The 27,415-nt window shown below is 41.3% G+C and overlaps 1 protein-coding gene and 1 long non-coding RNA gene across 6 annotated transcripts; one reads left to right on the forward strand and one right to left on the reverse strand.

Annotated features, from left to right (window-relative positions):
• Window positions 1–492: 492 nt before the first annotated feature.
• LOC4815361 (protein bric-a-brac 1) lies at window positions 493–27,139 on the reverse strand. 4 transcript variants are annotated; one of them, XM_015186244.2, is made up of 7 exons: window positions 26,684–27,139; window positions 3,285–3,605; window positions 2,794–3,218; window positions 1,715–2,729; window positions 1,527–1,651; window positions 1,327–1,478; window positions 493–1,264 (listed from the first exon to the last, which is right to left on the reverse strand). In XM_015186244.2, exons 2-7 carry the CDS (start codon window positions 3,573–3,575, stop codon window positions 1,209–1,211), a joined length of 2,064 nt encoding a protein of 687 aa, XP_015041730.2. In that variant the 5' UTR covers window positions 3,576–3,605; window positions 26,684–27,139; the 3' UTR covers window positions 493–1,208. The 4 variants fall into 4 exon arrangements, with proteins under 4 accessions (XP_015041730.2, XP_033237651.1, XP_033237649.1 ...); XM_033381760.1 differs by having other exon boundaries at window positions 3,285–3,608; XM_033381758.1 differs by lacking the exon at window positions 26,684–27,139 and having other exon boundaries at window positions 3,285–3,673.
• LOC117184429 (uncharacterized) lies at window positions 10,464–10,975 on the forward strand. Of its 2 annotated transcripts, none has more exons than XR_004469761.1 (2): window positions 10,464–10,600; window positions 10,834–10,975. It is a non-coding gene; the product is annotated as an uncharacterized lncRNA (long non-coding RNA). The 2 variants fall into 2 exon arrangements; XR_004469759.1 differs by having other exon boundaries at window positions 10,464–10,594.
• Window positions 27,140–27,415: the final 276 nt, after the last annotated feature.

Here is a 27,415-nt window from a genome sequence, read left to right on the forward strand (position 1 = left end):
ATATTCTTCGTTTTTGATATTCCGTCGAACATTACTAGCTATCTAGATCACTCAGCCTTGTCCACATAATTTTTTCATATTAATTTATCTATTTTCCACATGACTGGTTTATTTTAAGCTGTCGCTTTTGTTGGATTTAGTCTAAAAAAAAGGTTTTAGGGAAAAAGGTAAAATAAAAACCAAACCGTTCCTATTGCTCAATTTTGATATTCCGTTGAATAATGCTGACTAAAACTAAAACCTATGACCATATAATTTGTGGCTTATAATCTAATAGTAAGTGCTATAGCCCATATAATAAAAACATAAAATAAATAGATTGGTCCGCTGTTTTTTTGTTCGCCTAACAGCGAGCTGTTATGAGCATCATTTATTCCCGACTAAAGGCACTCTGTTAACCATTAACGGTCATCCAGTTCAAGTTTTCTGTTAATTGCTGTCCGACAAAAAAATAAATTCACACGTTGACGGACTATTCGCATTAGCAAATATTTTTAATTGATGTTATTTTATTTCGTTTCAAACATATTCATTGTATGTAATACATATTGTTTGTTGTTTTGTTTTTCTTCATGTTGTTGTTGTTGTGTCTGTTAACTTATAAAAAAATTGCCCATACTGTTTTCGGATTCCCGTTTGTCAGTTATTACGTTTAATGATTAACTAGATTTCATAGTTTTTATATTATCAGAATTTCACTACCAAAAGAAACACGCTGCTAATCGCATCTTATATAATTCACATTGAATGCTGATTAATACCGTTCTAGTACCGCACCCCACTCTGCCTGTACTTTACATTAGCTAATATGCACACATATGTGTTTGCATGTATGGGTGCGTGTGTTTATATATGTATGTATATATTTGTAGACGTATTTTCATAATATATATTTAATTATTATATTATATTAAGATCGCCCCCAGCAGACACATTAAATCTGACGTGTGAGTGTTTTAACGCGAAGAAAAAAAATATATATATATTAATGTGGAAACTTATTTTGGAAAGGTTTCTGTGGATCAAATATCTCCGGCAATCGATCTCCTTTACTTCTATCTGCTTTAACTAGCCTCGTGATCCGCTTTTGGGATCATATCATTGTGTCTTTTGTCTGCTTCCTGCCTCTCCTATATCAGCCTGTGGCGGCGCTTGAGATTTCGAGATTTCTTCGTTGGTTTTGCTGATGCTGCTGCTGTTGGTGGTTCTCAAATCTGCGGACGAGTCCAGAGCTCGCTCAGATCCTTCTTCAATTTTCCCAGTTCTGTAAATAAGTATTTGGATTAGTGGGTGCTTGGAGAATACTGGAGTCTGTCCCTCACTTACCACCCAACTGCGAGGGCTGTGCGGCCCCAGCGCGGAGGCTCAGATCGAAACGAGGCTGAACGGCCAACTGGCCGCCCGCGGCTGAAGGCGATGGCCCAAAGTTACGATAGTTCGTGAAGCTGTGTGGAAGAGTGGAGAGGAGACCCGGAGAGCTAGGATGACATGGCTGGTGGAGATGGTGATGGTGGGCGTCTGCTCACCTGTAGGGATGCTTGAGGCAGCCATAGACCTCGCGGTAGCGCCCGTACAGTGTGCCATAGGAAACGCCCAAAATACGGGCGGCCTTTTTCATCTCAAGTCTTTTGTTTTTGATGGCATCCAGCACCTGGAATGCAAATGAGAATGCGCTCAAGTACTCGTTGCATCAGTAAGGTTATGGGGGACTTACGCGCTTGGTGAATGGCTCCTCCCAGAACTGTGGACGACGTCCCTTGGCCAAGTAGTCGTCCATCTTGATCACGTCCTGCCACTCCGACAGCTCCTCGTTGGTCAGACGCAGCTCGGCCGCATCGTAGTCCTCCAGTTCCCCCTGCTCACTCTGGCCCTGGCTGTGGATCCCATTGATGGCACTGGCACTGGCACTGGCATTGGCACTGGCACTGGCACTGATACTGGCACTGGCGGCCACCGCAGCAGCTGCTGCCACGGCCACGGCAGCGGTGGCCGCTGCTGCACTGGCCACAGTCGGTGAAAACTCGTGCGGCATCAGCAGGCCATGCTCGTTGATCAAATATCCTCCTCCAGTGCCTGCGGAGGCTGCCCCCCCAACAGCCGATTCGTACTTGCGGCTGAAGCTGGCGGGTACCAGCGCAGGTGGGCAGCGGGCGGCGGGCGACTCGGCCCGATTGGCCACCAGATGCTCGTTCTCGATCTCTTCGACGGGCTGCGGCAGGGCACTCTGCCCCTGGGATGATGATTCTTCGGAGTGGCGCTTCTCGGAGGACTTGTCGTGCTCGCCTCCACCGTAGTGGCGGCGGGCGTGGCGCAGCTTGCCGTGACGCTCCCGGCGCTCGCTAATCTTCTCCAGCTTCTTGGAGGGCGCTCCCACTGTGGCGGTGCCAAGCACCTGCTGCGCCGCCTCATTTCTGGTCTCGAGCACGTGCTTGGCTCCCTCGTTGCCATCGCTGGGCTTGGGCGAGGCGCTGCGCTGAATGCCATTGGGCCCCCTATCTGCTGCATCTGAGTCCTGCTCAGAGCCGACAGCCTGGAGCTGCTGCTGGTGATGGCGTTGGCGCTGTCGCTGCTTGGGCAGGCTGAGGCTGGAGGCGGAGGCGGGCGGGGAGGCCAGCGAGCTGGAATGTGCAGCAAGCTGTTGGGGTGGCTCCTCGACAAAGTGACGGGCCGACTCCAAATACGCTCGCTGGGCGGGCTCCAGGCTGGCGGCATAGTGGGCCAGCTTACGGCTGGAGAGAATGGTGGCACATTAGAAGGAGGAGCTGACAATTGAGGGGATCTCTGGTGGCTTACACATTGAATACATCGTAGGCATCGTCTAGTGGGGGACGTCCTCGTTTGCGCTTCGGTCCCATAAAGTGTTCCACAGGCGGAACTCCCGCCTGCTGCTCGCTACTGGCTCCTGATCCTGATCCTGGCTGTGGTGTCTGCGAGGGCATGCGGCCAAGCACGCTCTCCATGGAGGGCTCCCGATCGTGATCCCTCTCTGTGGTGGCACCCATTTGGAGTGGTGCCTGCGGTGGTGGGTGCTGCTGCTGCTGCTGCTGATGGTGCAACATGTCCTGGGCATAGCTCTCGGCCAGGCTGCGCGGCGGCGAGAGGAACACGGCCGTGGGCATGGGCGGCGGCGGACCATCCTCATCGTCGCGCCAACTCACCTCGGCCAGGCCCTTGATCTTCAGTTCATCGGCAGTCCTCAGCAGCGATGGGAGGCTGGCCTAAACGGTAAACGAAAACAGTCCGATGAGCATGAGCGGCGGTCTCATCGGCGCTGGGATACTCACGTGCTCCACATTGATCTCCCCCTTGTACATGAACTCGATGAGGCACTTGACCTCGGCAAAGGTCACGTCCTTCATAATGATGATCGGATCCCGCTCGCTGGCATAGCTCGTGAGCACCGAGTCGAAGAAGGTGCTGCAGGCGCACAGCACCACGCGATGGGCGCGTATCATTTGGCCCTCGCAGGCCAGGGTCACGTCGCAGAAGCAGCCGCGGTCCAGCAGCTGCGAGAACATCATCTGCAGGTTGCTGTGGTGGTACTTCCAGCGCAGACAGTACTGCTGCGGCTGCATGATGAGGCCGGGCCGCCGCCTCTGCTGCTGCTGCTTCGTATGCATTAAATTGAATTAAAAAAAAAACCACCAAATATTTAGTTTTTGTATGAAATTGGAAATGACTTTTGAAAGTGTTGGAAAAACAACTAAAAATTGTGTCAAATAAATCCTTAAATCCTCATTATTCCTGAACGAAAATTCTTGATAAATCTCGGTATGGCTCTCCACCGCCAGAGGGCGCACCCTGCACCAGGAAGAGTATGTGGGAGAGAGACAGAAAGTGAGTAAGCATAGCCACTGCAATTGCATTTGTTCCTTCTGGCTATAATAGTAATCCGATATGATTCAGATTCTGCAGTCTGTTAGATATGGTCATTCATTATGAATCTGCGTTTTTTTCGTAGATGCTTGGTGAAATTTCGAAACATACTTTTAACAGTGTGATATCACAGGAGCCTGGAGTTTGGTAGAGCAACCATAGAGCTCCTATAGTCTCTGCGATTTGAGGGCAGACACTCAGGGCTATATCGACTCGGCTATTGATGCTGATCAAGAATATATGTATATGCTTTAGGGGATCGAAACTACTACTACACTTTTTCAATATCGGGTATACAAAAGGATACTGAAGCAGATCTACTTAGAGTACTTTTGTCCCACGGAAAGACTTTCATCGGTAGTAAGCCCGAAAGAAGACTCTTTCTAGCCGCAGTACAGGATCATTTGGCACAAAACGCTCTTCACAGATGAGTTTTTCCTTTTTTTGCCAGCCCCATGATATCAATTAAATAATTGACTTTAAATAACGAGGGTATTTCCCGATTTATCTGCATACCAGCATACTCGTAAATGTGGAAATAAAGCAAAAAAAAAAAAAATAAAAAAATAGTTATTGTTTTTTGTGTTGTTGCCTCGCTGAATTTAAGAGTATTATACTCGTATTACGTATACGCGATAAACTTGTTATCCTTTTTGGTACTTTAGCTGTGTGCGTGTGTGTGTGTCAGTGTCGGTGTCGGCTGTGTGTAAATGTCAATCGGAGAACACCCCAACCCCAAGTGTTCAATGATTAATGAACAACTTTTTTGTGCAGGCCTGGGATGCAAGGATTTTCGGTTTTTTTTTTCCTGTATTTCTTTCTCATTTCAAGGTATTTTTCCGTATTAAATTTATGGCGAATTATTTCACACAAAATTGTTCAATAAATAATCAAAATTCTCCCTTTATGCTCCGCAGCATGGGAACTGATCAAAAAAGCTGGGTCCGTCCCGGCATCCACAGAGAGAGAGAGAGGAGAGAGAAGAGAGATATTTTTTGCAGCAACAAAGAAGCGTCAATGACTCTGGTGAGGGGCTATGGAGAAGGTTTTTCCACGGGGCCAGGAGGTGCATGAGGTGGAGTAGGGAAAGCGAAAAACGTTGCTTGTGGAGGGAAGGGGGGGGTAAGAAGGGATAGGATAGGGAGTTTTTCCTTTCAGACTGCAGCACCATAAAAATGTTCGTCCTCGTTTTCATTTTATTATTATATTTTCACCCCCCCTCACTCCACCTCTCTCCCTATCCCTCTCCCCTTCTCTCTCTTTGTTTTTTGTTTTTTCTTCACTTGATGTTTTCTCCTTCGCTTCTATTATTATTATTTTTTTTTTCGCATACATATATAAACATTTTCATAATTTTTTCTTTTTTTTTTGTGTGCTTTTATACAAAAGAAGGAAAATATTATGCGCCAGGTAAAAGTTTATTTTGTTTGTCGCTTCTCCGAGCACACCCCATACATAATATAAAACGTAGTACATAGCGAACGAATACGAATACGAGTATGAGTATGAGTATGAGTATGAGTACGAGTAGTAAGCATATAGTACATGGCGAGTGTTCATATATCAAGAGAGTTGGCGCTCAATAAAAAAATCCGAGACGCGGGACCTGGGACCAATCTGTCAATGTACTTAAATATTGTACGATATATCGTGTGGCGAATGAAAATGAAAACAAAAGTATGAAAAGTATGAAAAGAGCAATTATAAAACCCCTTTTGTTGCTGGTTTTTTGTCCACAGATTCGTTGTAATTGTATTTCGAAATAAATTGATTTTCATCTCTGCCCCCCCTGGGCATCGCCTATCGTTGGGGATCCTCTCAGAAAAAAACGCCACATTCCCGACACTGATTGTAGCCGAGAGCCATGGGATAGGATTACATTTGTGTGTGCAAATTTCCCATAAATGAATGGCATTCGCCATTCGACTACAAGGCCACAAAAGATAGGTATGGTAAAGGAAACACATCCACACACAAGTTTCAAGAACTAACTGTAGTTGGTGATTGTTTAAGCGTACTCGGAAATACCTCACATATTCCAGTGGAAGTACCCGCATTGGTTCCTGTTCAGCGATTATCCGCTAGTCATCACAGCTCTTCTAATTCGATTAAAAGCAGTACCATGTGGCAGTTAATTATAGATGTATCTACAACTACAAGTCGTGTAAAAGTTTCCTGAAAACTCCGCTTACAGCCAAAGTGTTTACAAAGTTTTTTTGTTGTTGGTGTGAGATCCTTGCGGACTATGCGAGGGACTAGAGGAGCGCTGGAGCGACAGACAGTGAGAAGATTCAACTAAATGTTTGTTTCCTTGTAAATATTTAGCACAAATGCAGTCTCGAATGATGGAGAATTGCAAGATAGTTCGATAGTTATCGTTGATATCAATAATGTCTTGGATTCTTGTCTTGGAATCGCAAAAGACCAAATGTACAGATAACCCTGGAAACCTACGCTCTATCTCCCGTCTCGTTTCTCTGTAAAGCCCTGCTTGATCCACAGCATTCATGAACTCACAAATCCTGTCCTTACCTAAACACTAAAAAATCGAATCGGTATCGGTATCGAGACCTTCACACAATGGCAGTCGGTTTTCGGAGAGCGATTCGGGGGTTCTATAGAACCGAACGATGAGAATCCCCAATCGCATCGAATCAGACCAAAGTGTCCGTTCGCTTATGGGAAATTTGTATGCCTTTGATACATAACCTTGCTGCAGTCCACTTCAAACTCAATAAGGTAAAAAAACATTAATTTCAAAGAGTTTGTTGCCAAAGATTTTTGGGGGAAAAAACGTGGTCTACCCGTGTATCGAAATTCCAGTTTCAGTCTTCAATGATTTTTGTTTTATCAAACCAAAAGCCATTGCAAGGGAAAATGTGACTTTAAAAGGGACACATACGAGGAAATTGGTCGTAGTACCTATGATAATACAAATTAATTCGCAAATATGTAGGTGGGCATTTTTGAAACGAAGATAAAGGCTAGGGTAGGGTTGGTTTGGTACTGGGGCAGGGGTTTTCCACTTTTGGGATGGAGTGTACCATCTCCCACAGCTCTCTCTCATCCTCGGTCATCGTGTAATCCTTGCTCTATTCCAGTAATAAATTTCAAGAATTTTCCCCCCAAACAATTTTGCTACCTTTTTATTTGGGTGTCTCTTTTTTTCATGCATTCTTACTTTTAGTACTAATACACGAGCCTGGGGAGGGGATGGGGGGCGGATAGGGCCAAAAAAAAGAACAACCAAGGGGGATAAGGGAGATGGGGCGAACAGAACTTTATGTTGGTTGCGTTTTATGTCCAGAGTATACAAAATGGTCCTCAAATACAGCGAGAGGGAGGGAAAGATATCCTAAACAAAAACTCGTCAAAATTCGCCACAGAAAAAGAGTTAGAACTGAGAGAAAAACAGGGCCAGGGCAGTCCAGCAACAAAGGAGTCACAGCTGAAGAAAGAGGTAGAAAGGTAAAGAGAGGAGGTATTGCGAGAAGCCGAAACCAAAATTGCATACCCTTTAGCAGAGGGTATATACCCTGCCAGGCGGGGAAGCCTCAGAAGGATCTTCTTCTGGTGCCCAAATTCCAATTCCATTTGGATTCAGCTCCTCAGGTGAAACACATCGGTGGAAGGCAAAGGATTTCCAGGTCTATCTAAAGCCCACGACCCGAGAGTATCCCTAGCTTCGGTGCAGCCAAAAAAAACTAAAATTTCTTGCTTGTTTTTGCTGCTACTTGAAATGCCAAAAGAAAGTTCGATAAAAAAATAAGAAAAAACCTACAGCTTAAAAGCAACAGAAAAAGAAGAATGCTGGCAAATAAATTGCATAAAGGGAGAGTTGTACAAAAAATAAACAAAGATTTCGGTAAGTACATATATACATATATATATGCATATATAAATACTATACATAGCTGTACATATTGTACATAAGTGAAGGAATATCAGTGCCAAGATGTATCGTATATGTACGTATAGCTGTTCCGATACTCAGATTCAAGGAAATTATCGAATGGAAGGTTCTTTCCCCTCCAGGGGAATACGATAATCAAATGTTTGTAGTGTTTGTTTTTGTGTTCTCAAAGCCCCAGCTTCAGGCTCGAGCATCGGCACAGCAGTCTACTTTGTAATATAATTCTGGGACCCAAAAGCAATCATTTAAGAAACGATCTTATAAGAAAGGGGTAGCAATAGGCTCTGGCCTGTCTCCGACTTTTAAGCAGATCGAAAAAAACATCGGACTATTAAATTCGTTATTCGTTAACTATTTGTTAAGTAATTTCCCATAAGCGAAAGGATACATTCGTATCGAATGACCCACGGGAAATATCATTCCGTGCGATATCGAAAAAGTGAAAATTGTCTGGTTTTTTTGGATTTCAGATCAATATTATAAGACAGCATACAATCAGAGGATTTGGCTGGATTTTTCGTAGGAATATTATGATGTTTTTCAGAGAAGCGCTAAAGATATTGTTGAAATATTGTTTCCAAATGTTATCTAGTCCGAGTTGGGTTTTTCGATAGTTTGACCACCATTGTGTGCACACACATGATTGATGTAAAAAAGTGGTGGGGTGGGGGGGGCTGGCATTAAAAAACGCAATGTCCGGCCAACTGCGATTGGGACTTGAGTTCGGTTACGGATTCCGGATTCCGGATTCGGACTGGGACTTCGTCTCTCAGAAATCCACGAAAAAGCACACACACACACACAAGGGTTAACTGTAAAGGGTTTTTGATCCCCATACATACACAAACTTCTCGCACACATACATCTACTTGAACCGTTACACATTTAAGTTCCTTAAAATATAAAAAAAAGTTACAACGAAGGCAACCAAAAAAAAAAACAACAACAAAAAAAAGGAAACAAGGACGCACGAGAGGGGTTTCTGGGTTGACGGAAAGAGACAGAGAGAGAGAGAGAGAGAGGGGGGGGGGGGGATAGGGGCGTAAAAAAAATACATGTTTTATTGTAGTATATTTTTCCCGCCAAGCACTCACACACACACACAGAGAGAGCTAGAGAGAGCGAGAGAGAGCGAGAGAGAGAGATATACGAAGCCCCAACATCACCCAATCCCTAGCCCGTAACAGACCCCACCCCAAGCCCCAACCCCATCTTCAACCCATACTTGGGCTTTTCCCCTCTTTTTTCCGTACTCCCCGCCAGCTCGCTCGCTCGCTTCCTCACCCTCTCCCCACTCCCCTCTCTTTTCTTCTTCTACTTCTTTTGGATTTTCTCATGGAAAATATTTTTCAGTTTTTATCACATTTTTCTTCTTCTTTGGATTTCGTTTTGTGTTTTTTCTTTTGCCTTTTTTTTTGCTGTTATTTTATTTGTATTTTTTGTTCCCCTCAGTGGCAGGAAGGTCCCAGGGTATGCCTGGTTTTTGTGTGGCTTTGTAACAGTGAGAAAAAAGCTATTCTCGTTCTTCGGTTTCGCTTTGTTTTGTATCTTTGTATCTATCTTTTATGGATGTTGCGGTCTTTTCTTTAATAATAGTTTTGGCGCAATGAAAAATATAGTTTTAATATTTGGTTTATCCAATGGTTGGGCCTGTAATTCTTTCAAACAGAAGTGCGACGACGTTTCTTCTCATTAAATATTATCAATTTCGTTCATTTAATGATAACTATTTTTGGTAGTCGGACTTGTGATGCCCCTCGTAGGTCGATCTTTCCTATCACTCACAATTTGGAAGATACAGAGCTACAGTCATGCGTCATGCGGCAGCGCCCTTCTGCCAAGCCATCCCTCATTGGAATTCGCTCTTTCGGACATTCTATGGGGTGCATATGGGATGGCATATCAACCTGAAGCAGAGGGTATCCACTGGGTCGGTTGTCCTTGTCCCGACTTGAGTGTTTTTTCTCGTGTTTTTCTTGTGTACGTTGTAAGCAGTGTGCCGAGAGGGTGAGTGGAAAAAGGCAAAGAAACGTCGTTTTGGCTTCAGCAGCATAACCGGGCCAGAAGACCAGGATGGTCGGTGCGACGGCGGGACGGAGGGTTCTGTGACGCAAAAAGGTTGCGAGCGGAAAAATAAAAATGTGAACAAAAAAAAATACATTACAGCAGCAGAGCAGCGACAGAGTAGCAGCAGCAGCAAAAGAGAGAAAAAAAAAAAGAAATATAAAAATAAAAACACAAAAAGCTTCAAGAGAACAGTGGAGGAAAAAAGCATAACGAGCGTTTCTCGTTTCATTTCATTTCGTTTGGTTTTTTTTTTCCTCTCTTCCTCTTCTGCTCCTCCATGTCCTCCTCTCTCCCCCCCCCCCCCCCCCCCCTCCATTCCCCTCGCACTCCCTTGCCAAACATTCTCTTTATTATTATTTTCAGTTTCTGTCTTTCTCCATTTACTTTTCTTTCTTATGGCGGGTGTTTTTTTTTTCAACTTTTTTTGATTCCTCCCGGTTGGTTTTTTTTCTCATCTTTTTTTCTCTCTCTGCAGCTGCTTTTTAAGCTGTAATTTTTTACTTGACGCTTTTTATGCTTTCTTCTCAACCCCCTACCCCCGCCCCCCGGTACCCTATTTCGACAATTTTATCCCTTTTTTTTTTTAAATATCGATTTTTATGTCAACTTAAATGAAAGGTACACAGTTTTCCCTACAACAACTACAAAAAAAAAAAAAAAATAAAAAAAATGTCCGGAATGTAAAAAACGAAAAGAGGACTCTATATATGAGACCAGCCATCGTGTGTGTGTGTGTGTGTGTGGGTGTGTGGGTCCTGTCCTTCCTTTACTTGCTATCTTTTTTTTATTATTAATTCTTGTATATATTGCACACACATGTGTATAAATTTTTCTCATTTCCTCTTCGCAAATGCTTGCCAGAGGGACAAATGGGACACACAGGACACACAGGACACGGCGCCTCGCCTCGCCAAAAGAACTCCAAGATATACCGAGTAATTTCCACCTTTTTTGTTTTGTTTCTACCACGCGAATAGGAATTCCAACTATGATTAATGGAAGGACGAAGAACTTCGATGCCATCGTGATATGAGACACATTTGAGAATAACAAATGTAATTTCTCTGCGTCAAGTTTCGGATTGGAATCTTGGTTGAGGGACTGGACTGCCAAAAAAAAGATGGTTGGAATACTCTTAAGAAGTGTCGCCAAAAGTTTATAAATTTTAGAAATCATATTTGATACTGAGAGAAGGGGGGGAGAAGAATGTTGGACAGCACTTAAGGTCTGTCAAAGATGATCATTAAAATATCCCATACTTAAAAAGACCTCCTCAAGACTACCCTCAATGACATCGGTAGCAGTATCATTGTTGTATAATGATATTAAATATGATCTCTTTTGGTCTGTGACGAGTACTCCCAATGGTTTCAATTTGTAGCTTCTTATGATCCAGATTCTTTAGATAATTAGTCAGAATATTGCATGTTGTCATATGATCTCGATGACTGAATTACCAAAGTGTTTATAAATAGTTCTGAAACCAAAGAAATCGCTGTTCGATCGATGCAGCAAGAGAAGAATGCCTCTGGTAGTTGGGTTGATGGAACCTGAAACTGATCAAACTTTTAATGAAGCCAAGAAATTTCATCATCTACGAGTACATTCCAGATTGATGTTGATCTTCGCCCTTGAATTTGTCTATTTTCTTTAAGTGTACACTCTCCAAAGTCGTAGAATTTTGCAAGTCCTTCCAAATGGTGAAAAGATCTTAACTCAGGTTAAAGAATTCTTCTTTCAAGTAAGTTTGGATTTGATAGGACTTTCAGAGGTAGAGCTGCATAGCTTCGCTTTGTAGGCAATCCTTTCACATAGGACTCCGAGCTGTACAAATATGAAGGTATGTTTGTATATACCTATTCCTAGGAATGGTATGATGGTATGGCCAACACAATCAACTCGATTTAACATTCTATAACATTCAGAAGTATTCAATTATTTTCTGTATCTGTATCGCCCCAAAGTTCTCAACAACATTTCCTTGAAACTTGCCACATTCATACCCGCCACGCCACAGCACCCCCCCACCCCGGCCCAACACACTTAAGTCACTCGTACGAGAGCCGGTCCGAGGTAGAATGCAACAAAATGTTGCATTGCATTGGCGCCCCTAAATAATTGCAGGCCAGTACGCAGGGGGGAGGGCAGGTTCTGTCCTGCATGTTTAATACGCATGTGAACGGTTTAAACTGCCTAAAGTCCACTGTTTTATCCATATATCGTAGTATGAAGTATGGTATGTACTTATTCCAACGAAAGATGATATCACTCCGTCTTTATTGTGGGAGCAGAGGCACGTTTCCTTGGCCAATCAACTGGAAACGCCGCAAATGTCAGGCAGGATATTGGATAAATTTATGTCTGTCACTACATATATATATATGGTTTTGTCAGGGAAATTAAAATTAAAATACATATATTTTGGCAAAAGTGCGTCTAGATATTTGCAAATGATTAATAGTTATAATTAATGTCAATTTCTAAGGGTATCTACATACACTCCCTTATGATTGACAGCAGTTTCTGAATAGAGGCTTCACTGTTTTTCCGCAGCCCACACGTCCATGCCCCATGCACAATATACTAAATCTCCTGCTTTTTTCTGCCACAGTAATTTTCTTTTTTTCCAACTTTAAAATAGCTTGTTTTTTTCCCAGTTTTTAACGTTGTGGACTGGGTTCGATAGTTTTGCGCGATGAACGTCCACTGTGAGTAGGGGTCCCTGCTTCTCTATCCTTTTCGATTTAGTCTCCCAAAACAGACGATATGATATGATCTATAATGAGCCTTCTGTTGAGTACTAAATATTACATTGTTTTCTATAATTCTGTTGAACAATATCAATATCGGGTTGCTATATTTGTATCGCTTCTATGGTCTAAATGGATCCCTCATGTTTAATCTTAGCTTTGGCCTCTAAATGTTTTGAATTTGTGAAAACTCGCAGAGGATCTGTAGACAAAGTATACCATCATCTGGTACCCCAAGTTCCATTTAAATGATCGATCTGCAAAGGGTATACAAAGCTTCGAACCCTTTAATTCTCGTTTTTGCATGCCATATTTTTGTATTTTCCTTTAAGTTTTTGCTGTAGGTTTTTGCAACGGTTTTTGCTGCTTGTTTTTGTTTTTTTTTTTTAAATATTTTTTTTACTGCTTTCCTCAGAAAGAAGCAAAATATTTTAATATAAATTGATGTGCAAAGAGAGCAGGTGCGGGGGCAACGGCAGGGGAACTTGTGCGCGGGTGTTTCCCAAATGTAACAAGAGGAATGATATATGTATGTACATATATACATATGTACACCATATATTTTTCATTTTCTTTGTTTGGCTTGATAAATAATAATAAAAAAATATATTTGTATATACACTATAATAAACAAAATAAAAAAGTTTCATCTCCGTTTAATTCCCTGTTTATAGAGTCGGGAGTTATGTTCCCTCGGCCACACCTGACCATCATGCGAATTCCAAATAAATTTCATAGCGCCATAAAAAAGTTTAATAAACAGTGCGAGACCAACAAAAATAACGTTTGAAATTTCAGGTAACTGAAATACAGAAAACGAAGGGTAGAATTATGTTTCTAAATATTTTCACCAGCTGAATTAAATAAATACACATGTATAAGTATACACAACTCAGTCTCATAATCGTGGACGGCGGGGAGGGGCTTTGTAAATAAGTAGAATTTTTTTGAGTCATAAATAAAATAAAGCTAGAAACAGCAAGTGCGACAAATATACGATCACTGGGCATGCAACGACAGGCACTACTTTAATCAGCAACAGATAAAAAAAACCCCCACCCCCTTTCACTGCTTTCATCCTCTTTTAAAACCTATTCGCCTGTGGATGGCCAGCTTTAGAGCTTACAGCTGCTGCACTGCTTCGCCGGTCTTACTGCTTGCAAAAAATAAACGACAACGAGCAAAATGAGTAAGCAGTTTCGCTGCAACAGAAAATTAAACACACACAAAAGGCGAAAAGGAAACATGGAAAAAAACTAGAATAAAAAGAAAATGTATAAATGTTGAAAGAATTCGCGCACTCTCGAACGAGATTCAAAGGAAAAATCTATACGTTCTTATGATTCTCGCTTTCTTGGCAAATTGGTAGATGTTGTTTGTTTTGTTTTAAATACCCAGGACAGGAAAAGATAAAGGGTATATAGGGTTCAGGCAGTGTCCAATAAAAATCGAATGATGATGTAACATATGTATTTCACTGCAGTATTTTCTCATAAGAAAAGTTTGAATTTGTGCAAGGATAAATAATCTACAAAAATCAGTGTTTCTCAAAAGAACAGACTACTGGGTATCATGCGGTCGCATCTCTGTGTCTCTTTTCCCATTTAATGCTGATTGCGAATGGGGAATTCGAAATCCATACATATTATTAATAAGTATTACAAAAAAACAAAGAAATTAAGAAAATTACCAAGAAGAGCACGCAGCAACAGCAACAGCAGCAGCAGCAGCAAGAGCGTACGCAAGTTTCCCCTCTCCTCACTTTTCCATTTGTATGTATGTATGTGTTGGTGTGTGTTTTGCGCTGCCTTTGGGCGATTGTTTATGTCTCTCTTGCTGCTCCTCTCTCGCATTTTGTCTTGTTTTTGGAATGCCAAATGGCTGCAGCGCAGCAAGCAGAGCAGCGGGCAGCGGCAGAGGCAGAAACCTAGGCCAGGGCTCTGGGACGCAGGCGCGCCTGGGCAAAAGACCAAATTGTCCAAGTCCCAAGATCAAGTCCAGGGCAGCAAAGTCCACAATAACTTTTAATAGAGATAGGAGGAGGAGGAGAGATGCTACGCAACATCATAAAGTCAAACCACCCCAAACCCCAACCCCTCCGCCAACAAAATACAAAAAAAACCAGCAAGCTGACAACAGGAACAACAACAACCTTACGATCTTCTTCTATAACTATGTACGAGTGTGATGCTGGGCAGCGGCAGCGGCAGCGTGCTCTGTGGCTGCTGCCTGCGTGTACGCTGCAGTGCTTTTCAGCTTGCTATACCCTTCTTTAAGGCTATTATGATTTTGATCAGATGTTGGCAATTCAGAGAAAGATGTACATACCTACAGCAGGTGGGATCTACAAGGGTACCAAACGCTTCGGCGTCTGAAACTAACCTTTCCATACGTTCGTGTTGTTGCTGACTTTTGCAGCTTCTTTCTCTGCTGCGCCTGCCTCAGCTGCTATCTCTCTTTCTTCCACTGCTTGCTTAGAGAGCGGAGCTTTTCCTCACAGTTCTCTTCTTGTTGCGACTGCGGTTGTCTAATAATTTCAACAAGAACAGCAGCAGAACACGCAGCAGCAGCGTCCAGTTTGGCACACACACACACACACACCCAGAAATACGCCAAAAGGAGTGGGACATTGGCAAAGAGGGGACGAACACAGTGGAAGAGGGTGAGTGACAGAGAGGGGGAACGGGAACGGTAACAGTGAGAGGGAAACATATTTTTTTTTTTTGTAGCTGCCTTGCTGGCTAAAGAGCGGCGGCGCATCTGCACATAACCTCAAGGTTGCTGAACCTCAGCTGCGGCGGCGGCTAGAGCGCAGCTCCAAGCAGGAAGACGGCGCGCGGGTGAAGCAGTGCAAAATAAAAACACAAAAAAAACAGGACTTGGCCATAAATAGAGTCCTAGGCCCGACAAACCAGATTGTTTTTGATATCTTTTACAATTTTTTTTTTGTTTGTTTTCGGAAAAGGCAACAAACGCACAATTGAGTTCGAATTGATTTCGAATCTTGAAAGCATTGCCAGCATTTTTCCAAATCTATTCAAGGGCCACTACAGAACAGACTTAAACAGCTGCAAAACCATCGATCACAGACCGAATCACAAAAACCTTTTACAGCTAGGACATCCACACATTTGTACATATAGACACATAAAATTACTTAATTCCATTCCCTATCTTAACATATAGAACAAATTCAAAAATCTGTAATATTCCACCCTATTAAATTCGCTTTAAAAATTTCCCATAAGAAACGGAGACGCTTCTCTCAATTGTCCTTAAAGCCTAAGAGATATTTTACTGCATATTAGATTCAGATATAACTATGTACAGTTATTCTATAGCTACTCCTTATCAGATTTAGCTAACTTAGATATTGTATGCATATAAATTTGGTGAAAATATTCGACTAGATCGATGCAAGAGCCCGCCTCTAAACAATAAATAAAGTTGGGCTGTCCAAGCCAGATAGATCTTGGAAACTTTAGCAGAGCGGAAAAGTCAAAAGAATCAAAGATCCATGGGGTAGTGGGGTAGCAGGTGGTGCAGGATGGGACGGACGGGATCGGGGAGGAGCTCTGTGGCGGCTGCTTCTTTCGTGGAAGCGTCTTCACAAAAAACCTGGCTGGAAAAGGAAAAAACAAAAAATCAAATAAGACAAAACCAAAAGGGAAGACATCGAGGATGCAGACGGGTGGGGAGGGGAGTAACACACAAATTGCGAAGCGGGGGGGAAAAAAAAGGAAAAGCTGCTTTACACAATCTCAGAGACGGCGGGGGCGAGGGGGGCTGGTGGGCTGTGGAGGTAGTAGCTATTTCTTCTTGGTCTTTGCTCTGCTTCTCGGCTTCTCTCTGGGCTCTGCGGCACAGGAAAAAGCCAAAGAAGCTGCCCCGTACGTTCAGAGCCCCAGATACAAATGTAAGATACTCGTGGGGAAAAACCTCACTTGGAGTGGATCAGGTTGGTGGTGGGGGGCGGGGCGGGGCGGTGCGGGTATAGAACATTCATCAAGAAAACTGTCGTCGTTTTTTCTTCGGTTATTTGCTATCTGTATCTTTTTGTCTGCGCCTTGTATCTATGTATCTGTAAGTACGTTAGCCCCCGCCATGGATTCTCTAAGTCATATTACGACTACGTACCGCTGCCGACTACCGACTGCCCCTTGGTCGCCTCTCCTCTTGTTTGCTGTTGTCTTTCTTTCTTTCTTTTATTTTCTTTATTTGTTGGTTTTCGTTTTTTGTTTCTTGTTACCAGCATAGGATGCCCTCCATGCCGTGCTCCATGCTCCATGCCACATGCCCCGCTCTGTTTGTTTATTCTGGTATTTTTTGTGTGCCGAGATTCCTCCTGCTTTCGCTCGTTTCTATTTTCATTATTTATCATATTTTTTGCCAACGCCAAATGTAAACTTTAATATTCCTTCTGCATTGTCCCAGGAATCAAGCGGAAGAGGGCCCGACAAAAACCAGAAATAATACCTGCGGGAAAAACCTTTGACTGCAATATTTTACTAGAAGCAAAGATAGATAGATACATAGATACTTTAGGTAGTTCTGAGAGATCCCCAGATAAAGAGGATGACCTTCTACGAATCGATTCTACATCAATTTTAATACACAAAAGATACATAGATATTTCTTCTACGATCGATTCTATTTCTATTTCATGGGGAAAATGGCAAAATGCAAATTTAGAATAATATTTCAATCAAGTAGAACAATTTCCCAAAGATTTCTCTTGGGAAAAATATTCACTGACATTCACTATTTCATTGAAATTACTTTAATAACGAAAACAACAAAATGGTTGAACAACAACAACAACAACTGCAAAATGAATGGAAAAAACTGGAAAAGCAAAAACAAAACAAAATATGGAGAGAAAAAAACGCTGATGATGATGATGATGGCGGCGGCGTCGGAGTCGGCGAACGATGTTCAGAGAAGAGAATTTTTTGCTGTCTCCTTGAAATGGGAATCTGTATACCCAGGGGTGTACTCGTACTCCCGCGGGTATGCTGGACTCCGTGGGTATCGGGGAGTGGTCACTGTGTGTGTGTGTGTGTGGATAGCGGCTAGCTTTTTATCTATGTACTCTGATTTTTTTGGGAGTACTTTGAGAGTGCCCAAGTACCTTAATTTACATTAGTCCCATTATGCTCGCTTTCGTTTGAGGATTTAGGAAATGTCTTTGTCTTCGATCACATCCAGTCTCCAGTATCCAAATCTCAATTGTTCAGTTTTTACCGGTATCTCTATCCCTGTCTTAAAGGGTATATTTTGGTTGTTATAATCGCTATAAGGGAAGAGCTCCCCTTACTTGCTTGTCCTTTTTTTTTTGTGGAAGCTTAAATTTTTTCGAAATAAAAATCTGTTGTTTTTTTTAAACTTTTTTTTTTGTTGGTGACTGTAATTTATTACGGTATTTTTTTCTGCTAGTAGCATACTTGCACCGAGTATTTTATAAAATTGTTCAATTTTTGTACGAGACAATGTCGCAGGACCGACTTATTGCCTCCCCCCAAGAAACAGCAGAGAGGAAAAACGAAAAATAATAAAAAACAGTGAGGTGTGGGGAGGGGAGGGGGGGAGGATAAGCGAAAGAATGGGAAATAGCAAACCAAACTGAATATTGAGATATTTCCCATGTTTCAGGGTTCGTTCATCGGGGCTCGGGGGGAGGAGGAGGAGCTTCGCCTCGCTTCGGTTCGGTTCGGTTCTTTCAAAAGTGATTTACTCTTTTGGTAATGTGCATGTCTCCAGCTCCTCTTTCTTTCGCTACCATCTCCCCACCACCCCACCGTCCGCTCTTACTGGTGTTTTTTTCGTGCATGTTTTTTTCCTTGTTCATGTGCAGTTTTTTTTTCTTTTCCATCACACACGACATGTATGTAAATGCGTTCACTGTGTGTGTGCACATAGTGTGTACGTATGTATGTGTGCACTTGTACAATATATAGTAAAATATAAGATATATTTATGCAAAAAAAAAGGACAAAATGAAACCAGACCAAAACCAGAAAGACATATGTACATACAATCAAGTTTGGTTTGCGTGCCGACCCTTTAGATACCCTTACGAATCGATCGCTTCCAATTTTGGAAATACCATTCTAGGTCCAGGTCCATCGAACTGCCTTACCTTTTCGAACTGTAGGTCCCTCTTCTCAACTGCTTTCTGATCCAGCATATTGGGAACTGCTTTAAACCAGCTCTTCTCTTCGCACATCTGCTGCCGTGTCTTGCTCTCTTTAAAGCTCTCTCACCACATCTGACCTTGTCCAGAGAGAAAGATATGCAATCGTATGCAATCCACCTTTGAGGTGTGTTACAAATTGCATCTAACTGTTAATATTCCTGTTTACCCAGCACAGAACAAAAGCTGCAGCAGCAGCAGAACCATCATCAGAGAATGCAAAAAAGAAAAGAGTAAAGAAAAGCTTTGGCACCGGCACTTACCATTTTTGTGCTGTGCAAAATATAAATGAAGTTTTTTCAGCTGCTATTTCTTCTGCCTTGTACCTTCTTTTCTCGCCACCCTTTCCCTCCCCCCTCTTCGTTCTTTCACGGTTACAGTTTATTTTCTCCCCAGCTCTCAGTCCCGCCGCCGCCCGCTGCCATCATAGTTTGGCTGTCCTTTGTCGGGGCGCGCGCCAAAAAAATGAAAGCACCGCCAGAGACGGTGGGGTGGCAGCGGCAGCGGCAGAGAAGAAACAGTGGGCAGATAAAGGTAAGAGCGTGATAGCAGAGCGACCGAGAAGTGGCAGCGGGCAGCGAATAGGCAGCGGAGAGCGACAAAAACCCAGCAACAGTAAAACGGACGTTTTTTTCCCCCTTCCATCGTTCTCTTCTATACCAGGCCGAAGCTTACACTGCGCGAGAGAGAGTGAGAGACAGGGTGGGGATAGTTGGGACGGACGACTTGGCTTTGGTTAGAGCAGGAACGGGGGATATAAATTAAATGCTCGACTTTATTTTGCCTGGCAATGTGCTTTTTCCCTTGTTTTAATATTTTCTTTCCCTTTCTCTATGCATGGTTTTTTTGTCGTTTGTTTTTGTTTCCAGCGACTTTTTGCAATTTCCCTCTTTCTCTCTCTCTCTCTCTTACACACTTTGAGATTTTCCTATTATGTTTTTTATGCATTTCACTTTTTGTTGTTCCTTTCTACTCCCTGATTTGTGTAGCTCGCTTCTCTCAGATGGGACTGTAAAGCTGCTTAAAGAACAATAGGATGAAAATTCTCGCCAAAGACTATCCATATAAATATGTACACACAGACTTACACATGTGTGTATGTATATAATGTATATACTTACTAAAAAGTGTGTGGAAAGATGGAACTTTGCAGTCTGAACCTGTTGCGGTGTAGGGAGTGGAGTTTTTCCTTTCAAAGGGAACGCCAGGAGAGCCTGGATGACTCACGCTTACGCTAAATCTTGCGCAGAGAGCGAGCAAAAGAGGATCATGCTCCACAGAGAGTCATGCCTTTTCGAAGTGACACAAACAAGCTCTCAATCGCCGCCTCTTTCTCTTCACTGACCTGCCTTAATCTACACTGACTCCCGAAAGTATGCAGCAATTTGGCAAATTAATTCCAAATAATTGAAAGAAACAGAGACTAGCCTTTGAGGCCTACCCCGAAGAGTTTCTGGACAACTCAACGAATAAAGTTTTACGGCTGTATTCGGCACTGTTTACCCAACTATTCATACTGTAAGTAAATCCTGTCGAATGTTTGCTGTTACCGAACACTTTCCAAACATCACCTGGCAGAGTGTATTTATTTTTTGCAAAAATATGTTTATATCTTTGCACGACTCCATTACTTTGTTGCCATCGTTTGATAATTTATTGAATAACACGTTTGCCACTTATATTTATCTGTGAAAAGATTCTTCAGTTTACTTTACAAAAGCAAACAGCAAAAAGAAAATTTCCGTCAACCCAAACCCAAGCACTATCTAAGCTGTGCACTTTTGAAAAGGCTTCAAAGGACGGCCCCCTTATCTGCCAAGATACGTATGTAATACGACTGCATATTGTATATATGTACATATGTATGTATGTATGTGCGTGTTGATATTTAAGTCCAAAGTAAATTAATTGAATCAGCAACAAAATACATAGCGCTCTAAAATACGAGCCCAATAAAGTTGTAAAAAATAAATCGAATTTATATTACACAAATATTTGGACGTCTGTAAATACAGATGTATGTATATACACTTGCTCGCATATCTCTGCGTACACTTAGAAAATGAATACATTTTCATGTTTAGTTGCGGATAACTTCTAATATAAGGCACTTTGGGCAACGATTTTTTCTTATAATATTCTTTGCTTATTTCTAAACCTATCTACATTTGTTTTTTATTCAATAAAACAAGCTTAATAGGAAAAAAAAATCATTAAAAAAAACATAAGACAAATTTGACACCTCAAAAGTCTGCGTACACTTCAACAATTCTGCGTACACGACTAAAATTCTAAGTTGTTAATATTTTGTGGGATCTTCCTATCGTTTTAAAACATCTGCCAGACGTCTAGGCATTGAGTCAACCAAATTCCTGGTGTCCTCGGCAGCTATTTTGCCCCATTCCTCCAGGATAACTTCCTTCAACATGTTTTTAGAGCTTATGGTGTGCTTACGAATCCTGCGATCGAGTAAATCCCATAGATGTTCTATGGGATACAGGTCTGGGGACTAAGGAGGCGATCGAAGCTCATTTTGTACATTGTAAAGCAAATAGAGCTTAACATTGTGGGCAGTATGCGTCGGATCATTGTCCTGTTGGCAGCAAAAGTCGTCTTCAAGCTGTAATTTTTGGACACTCTGCTGAAGGATTTCTTTCAGAATTTGAATATAGGCTTTGTGGTCCATTGTGGATTCTATAAAAATGAGATTTCCAACATTCCAACATTTCCATTGGCCTCCATACAACCCCACACCATTACACCACCACTTCCATGTTTTACAGTCGGTAGTAAATGTTCTTTGTCCATGGCTGTTCCACTTTTACTCCAAAAAATTTTCTTGTCTTTTATGCCCTTGCTCTCATCTGAAAAAATAACCCTTTTCCAGAAGCTGGGAACCTTGAAATATGCTCATTGGCGAAATGCATACGCTTTTTCCTATTGACCCCAAATACATACGGCTTCCTACGAGCATCTCGGCCATGATACCCCACCTTTTTCCAAGTGCGTCGGACAGTTTCTTCAGATATAACTTTGGAGAAGCCTATATTCAAATTCTGAAAGAAATCCTTCAGCAGAGTGTCCAAAAATTACAGCTTGAAGACGACTTTTGCTGCCAACAGGACAATGATCCGACGCATACTGCCCACAATGTTAAGCTCTATTTGCTTTACAATGTACAAAATGAGCTTCGATCGCCTCCTTAGTCCCCAGACCTGTATCCCATAGAACATCTATGGGATTTACTCGATCGCAGGATTCGTAAGCACACCATAAGCTCTAAAAACATGTTGAAGGAAGTTATCCTGGAGGAATGGGGCAAAATAGCTGCCGAGGACACCAGGAATTTGGTTGACTCAATGCCTAGACGTCTGGCAGATGTTTTAAAACGATAGGAAGATCCCACAAAATATTAACAACTTAGAATTTTAGTCGTGTACGCAGAATTGTTGAAGTGTACGCAGACTTTTGAGGTGTCAAATTTGTCTTATGTTTTTTTTAATGATTTTTTTTTCCTATTAAGCTTGTTTTATTGAATAAAAAACAAATGTAGATAGGTTTAGAAATAAGCAAAGAATATTATAAAAAAAAATCGTTGCCCAAAGTGCCTTATATTAGAAGTTATCCGCAACTAAACATGAAAATGTATTCATTTTCTAAGTGTACGCAGAGATATGCGAGCATATATATATGTATATAACAATGGGTATAAATGTGGCCTGCCTGCCACAATGCCACGGAAGTGATTAAATTGAAAAAAAAAATATTCAAAAAAAGAGAGAGAGAAAGAGAAAAATAAAATTGAATCGAAATTAACGAAAACAATAACCAAAAGAAGCAAAAAAAAAAAGGGAAGGCAAACCCCAACCGATGACCACAAAACGTTTTGTGATTCATAATTTCGATTCAAATTCGATTTGTTTTGTACAATTTATATACCGTTGCAGAGGATATTACGATTTTCGCCAGATGTTTGGCACAAACTGAACAAAGTGGCATGATAGGCATGCTCTGTATACAAATCACATCCTCCAATATCAAGATTGGATCGTTATATCATATGTTCTATATAGGAACTGCTGTCCCCAAAATAAGGGTGATTCGCAATCAATAATAAAAAGTACTGCAGGTTGCTTGAAGCTTCGACAAATTTGATTTATATCAAAGCCCCCATATCATATAGTCGCCATAGAAATATGTAGATAAGAAAGAGTATGTGAAGCTCCAGGTCCCCTTTCGTTCTTGTGTGTTCTGTATATGTACACGTTTTTTTTTTGTTTTTTGTAGAATTCTTTCGTGAGTGTGCGTGAGCTTTTTTATATTAAAATACGTTTTTTTTTGTTCTGTTAATTGGTTAAAAATAGAGGTCGTATAACTCTTAATTTTTTTTGTCTTTGTTTTTGTTGGTTTTGAAGGCGACATAAATTTATTTGGAAACCTTGACGAAATAAATATCAGAACAAATAAATAATAGAAGAGAAACGAAACGAAATGAAACGAAAAGAAGACGGCAAGAATTTTCAACTTTCCAACGGTTTTGTTAGCGGTGGGGTGTGTGTAGGGTGGGGGGTATATTTTGAGTGTATTTCTCGTATTTTATTTTCTTTTCTTTTGTTTTCGCTTTTGCCTTTATTCAACGGAAATAGTTTTTATCTTCCGTTCTCCGTCTCGGCTCTGTCCCATTCTTTTCATTGATTTCAATGCTTTTTACTATTGTTATTCTTATGCTTTTGCCTTTGTTTTGTTTGTCTTTTGCCCCACTCTTTTTTACCCGCTCGTCTCCCGTTTGCACCATTATTCGCTCTAAAGTTATCAGCAAATTTGCCTAACGTGTTCTCTCTCTCTCACTCGTTCTCACTCTTGCACACACTAACTCAAATAAATAAATGCACAAACAAAAAACATGTACATTAAAATTTTTGGTTTCGTTCTTAATTATAAATATGCACTGATATCGGAGCCAAGCACCCTTTTGGGGCCCTATTCAAGGGCATAAAAATAATCTGCGATATTTTGCACCCGTACCCTAGACCTCTATAAGGAAAAGGAACAATATAATATACTTTTAGCTCTTCAAAATCTTCTTTTCACGTATTGCAAACGTGTTCATAAAACTATCGTACTTCCCCTCTCCCAGAAAAAAAAAAATAAAAATTCCATACCATTATCTTAGGCTCTCTTTTTTTTTGCTTTGCTAAATCTTTTGTTTATCTTTTCATTATTTGCTGAAATTCTTGTACGCATTTTACTCAGGCGTTTTCTCCGTGTCCTCCCCCCCCCCCCCCCCCCCTCCCACCACACCATTCCAGCTAAAAAACAAATTGCTTTTCTTATTTTCTTATTAAGTACAAAAAAATAGTTCAAACAAACTGGAAATTTGCGTAAGACAAAAAACAAAGAAAAAGAAGAACAAAAAAAACTTGCACACAAATGGAAATTAAACTAAAATATTTTTTGTGACAACAACAATTTGCTGGCGAAATTTATTACGCAAAGTGTGCAAAAATACAGAATAAATAACAAAATACATAGCTTTAGAAAACAATATTCGTGTCAGAATTTGTGTAGTTTTGTTTTTTGTTTTTGTATTATTTCCGCTGTTGTTTTCTCGTTGGTGTTTTTGTCGAATGACACAAAAATAAGTGACCGGCAGGCGCGCTATGGCGGTAGAAAAAGTTGCGTTGCATTGCATACAATATAAATGTATGTATGTAGCAATATTTTTAATAATTCCCAGAACATTTCTATCCAACGATATCCAAGTTAAGCAAATAAGCGATCTGGCAAGCACGCCCTCTACCCCACGGCCTTAACCTCCACCTGTGACGCGTGCTGACCTGCCCTTGTTTAGGCTCTCCCCTCACCTCACCTCACCGCCCCACACCCGTTGCTATTTTTTCTGTTGTTTTGGGCATTGAACTTGAAATTTTGCCGAAGAGAGGAATATGCAATTTAGCTGTGGGAGAGAGAGAGAGAGGCCCATGTGGGCACGCACACACAAACACACACGCACCCATCGATGCTGCTGCTGCTGGCGATGGTGCGACCAACAGATTGGTGTCGTCGCGACTTGGCCTGGGGCCCCCACTCTCCTCTGTCTGTCTATCTCTATCTCACTCGCGCTTCCGCTCGTTTGGCACAGCAGGCGAATGTCGCTGTGAAAACAAAAAATCTAATAAAAGTGCGGACAAAAACAAAACGCGAACACAGGCTAGTCACATCTGATGGAAGGTAAGGCAAATGCAAAAGAACGGCCTCTAATTTCATTCAAAAATCTGAATATGTGAGCCAAACAGATCGCGAGAGAATGAGAGAGGAGAGGCAAGGCTACCCGGTGTGCGGGTCTGGTCCCACCTTTTATGTAATATACCTTGGCTAAGCACTGAATGGCAACGAACGGGGCATCGAGCAGAAGGAGCAACAGAAAAAGCCACCGCAGCAGCAGCGCAGCAGCAGCGCAGCAGCAGCGAAAGGCAAATGCGATTTGCAATTTTAATTTTTGTTCATGTTTTTGCTGTTGCTTTGCTGTTTTTTTTTGTTTTGTTTTTGTCTCATATAATTAAAGTTGTAAAAATGAAGTGCGCTGAAAGATGATAAAGAAGCGAAAGAGAAGGAGATAGAGAGAGAAGCAAAGGCAAAAAAGAAAAGTAAATTCGCAAATTGCTTTTGCGTTTGACGCGGCGCCTCTCTGCTCCAAAGGCGGAAATACTGATGGGCCTCTCTCTTCCCCTAATAATTGACACAGCAGCACACAAAAAACCGAAAGAGAAACACAGATAAGCCCAGAAAAAACAACGGTAACACCTCTTCTGTATGCCGAAGCTGACATACCCTTCTCTTCCCAACGTGTTGCGCACTTTTAAAAGCAAGCTCTGGTTGCTTTTACGAGCCTTATATCAAAACAAATGAATTAATCGTGAGAGAGAAGCATGGAAGCATTGTACATAATGCATATATGTATATATTCCATTGGGTGGCGAAAGGTCTTTTATGGAATCTCTATATATTCGAACCATTTTTATCAAACGAATAGTACTACCTGTAAGGGTATCCAAAAATCCCCAAAAGTGAAATCATACATGACCACAACAATAGCTAGTGCAGAGGATGGAAATTCGTAAAGTTTTTCTATTTGCGAGCTGTTTTTTTCCATTTGTTTTTGTATTTTTTTTTTTGTATTTGTGATTGTGGGCCAGCAGCAAAATTAATTACCAACTCACCTTACTCACAAAATACATATGGCAGCAAACAACAACAAAATAAATGTAAATTACTTTTTTATTTGTTCTGTTTCTTTTCTCTGTGGCCAAACGAATTTAATTAATTAATTTTTTTGTCGCTTGTAATTTTTTAAAATTAGTCCTGAGCTTGTGTTTTTTTTCTATTAAAAAAAGTATATAAAAAGTGCGTGGCAAGAACATTAAATGATTTTCTGCGAAATAATTGTATTTTTCAATTCTGTCTTTTGTTTTTTTATATTTATCATAATGATATTTATTGGAGGAAAAAGAAAACCCCGCAACAAAAAAGCAGCTGGCAAAGTCAACAAACCCGGAAACCCCGGGGCGCTGCTGAGAACAATGGGACTTTTTATTGTAATAATTTGGTTGGGGGTTTTATTTTCAACGATATAACAAACAAACAAAAAGTCCCAAAAATTGGACACAACATTTGCAAAAATCACACAAAAACGCACACAAGACAAAACAATAAACCAAAGAAGAAAACAAGAAAACAAAAAAGAAGTTGAACACAAATAAGGCATAATTTTTGTTTAGCTAAAAATAAAACTTTTCTGAGGTTGTTTTTTCAGTTTTTTGTCTCTCTTTCTCTCTCTCTCTCTCTATTTTTTAGCACATCAAAATAAATAATTTGTTTTCTCACCTTTTCTTTATGGCTTTTCGCGTTTTGTATTTTTTGGGCTGTTTTTTTCTGCTTTTCGTTGTTGTTATTATTGTTGTTGTCTTTATTTCTTTTTATTCTTTAAATTTTTGCACAGGAAGCAGAACTTAAGAATAAATTGATTCATTCATACATTTTCCCTCAAGTTTTTCTCTTCTTTTTGTTTCACTCTTTGTTGGAATCTCAAAAAAAATGCACGAAAAAAACCATTTTGTCAGCGCGCGCTTTTTGCTATCAAAAGTTGTTAACGGTACAGCAATATCAAAAAAAGTAACGAACGGTTTCGGTTGGATTCTCAGAACTCTTTTGTTTTGGGGTTTTGGTTTTGCCGCCGACGCGGCGCTCTCGTGTCCGACGTGGAGACGCACTTGACGGAAAGTTGGAGACCAGTTGGGAGCTGAATCGTGTTCGCGTGGGCCGGTCCAGCTGTGTTTTGTTTTGAGCCAAAATATGCGATGCCAGGCCGTCGGAAAAGCTTTTTAAACAGCTGTTGCTTACCAAGTTGAAGAGCTTTCAACCATAATGGAATGATGTGGCAGCGTTGGGCAGAAAGCACGCAGTGCCGCTTATCGCAAAAAAAGTATCAGCTATTAATATATTATCGATATATAGTTATATCGTCCCTTGACGCCTCTTTTCAAATAATTGTATTTAAAAAAATGTTTAAACAGAGCCAAATACATTCCACGCCAGTGCTGATTGCCGACGGCAGGC

The sequence above is a fragment of the Drosophila pseudoobscura genome, chromosome X (genome assembly GCF_009870125.1).
Source record: "Drosophila pseudoobscura strain MV-25-SWS-2005 chromosome X, UCI_Dpse_MV25, whole genome shotgun sequence".
Lineage (NCBI taxonomy): Eukaryota > Metazoa > Arthropoda > Insecta > Diptera > Drosophilidae > Drosophila > Drosophila pseudoobscura.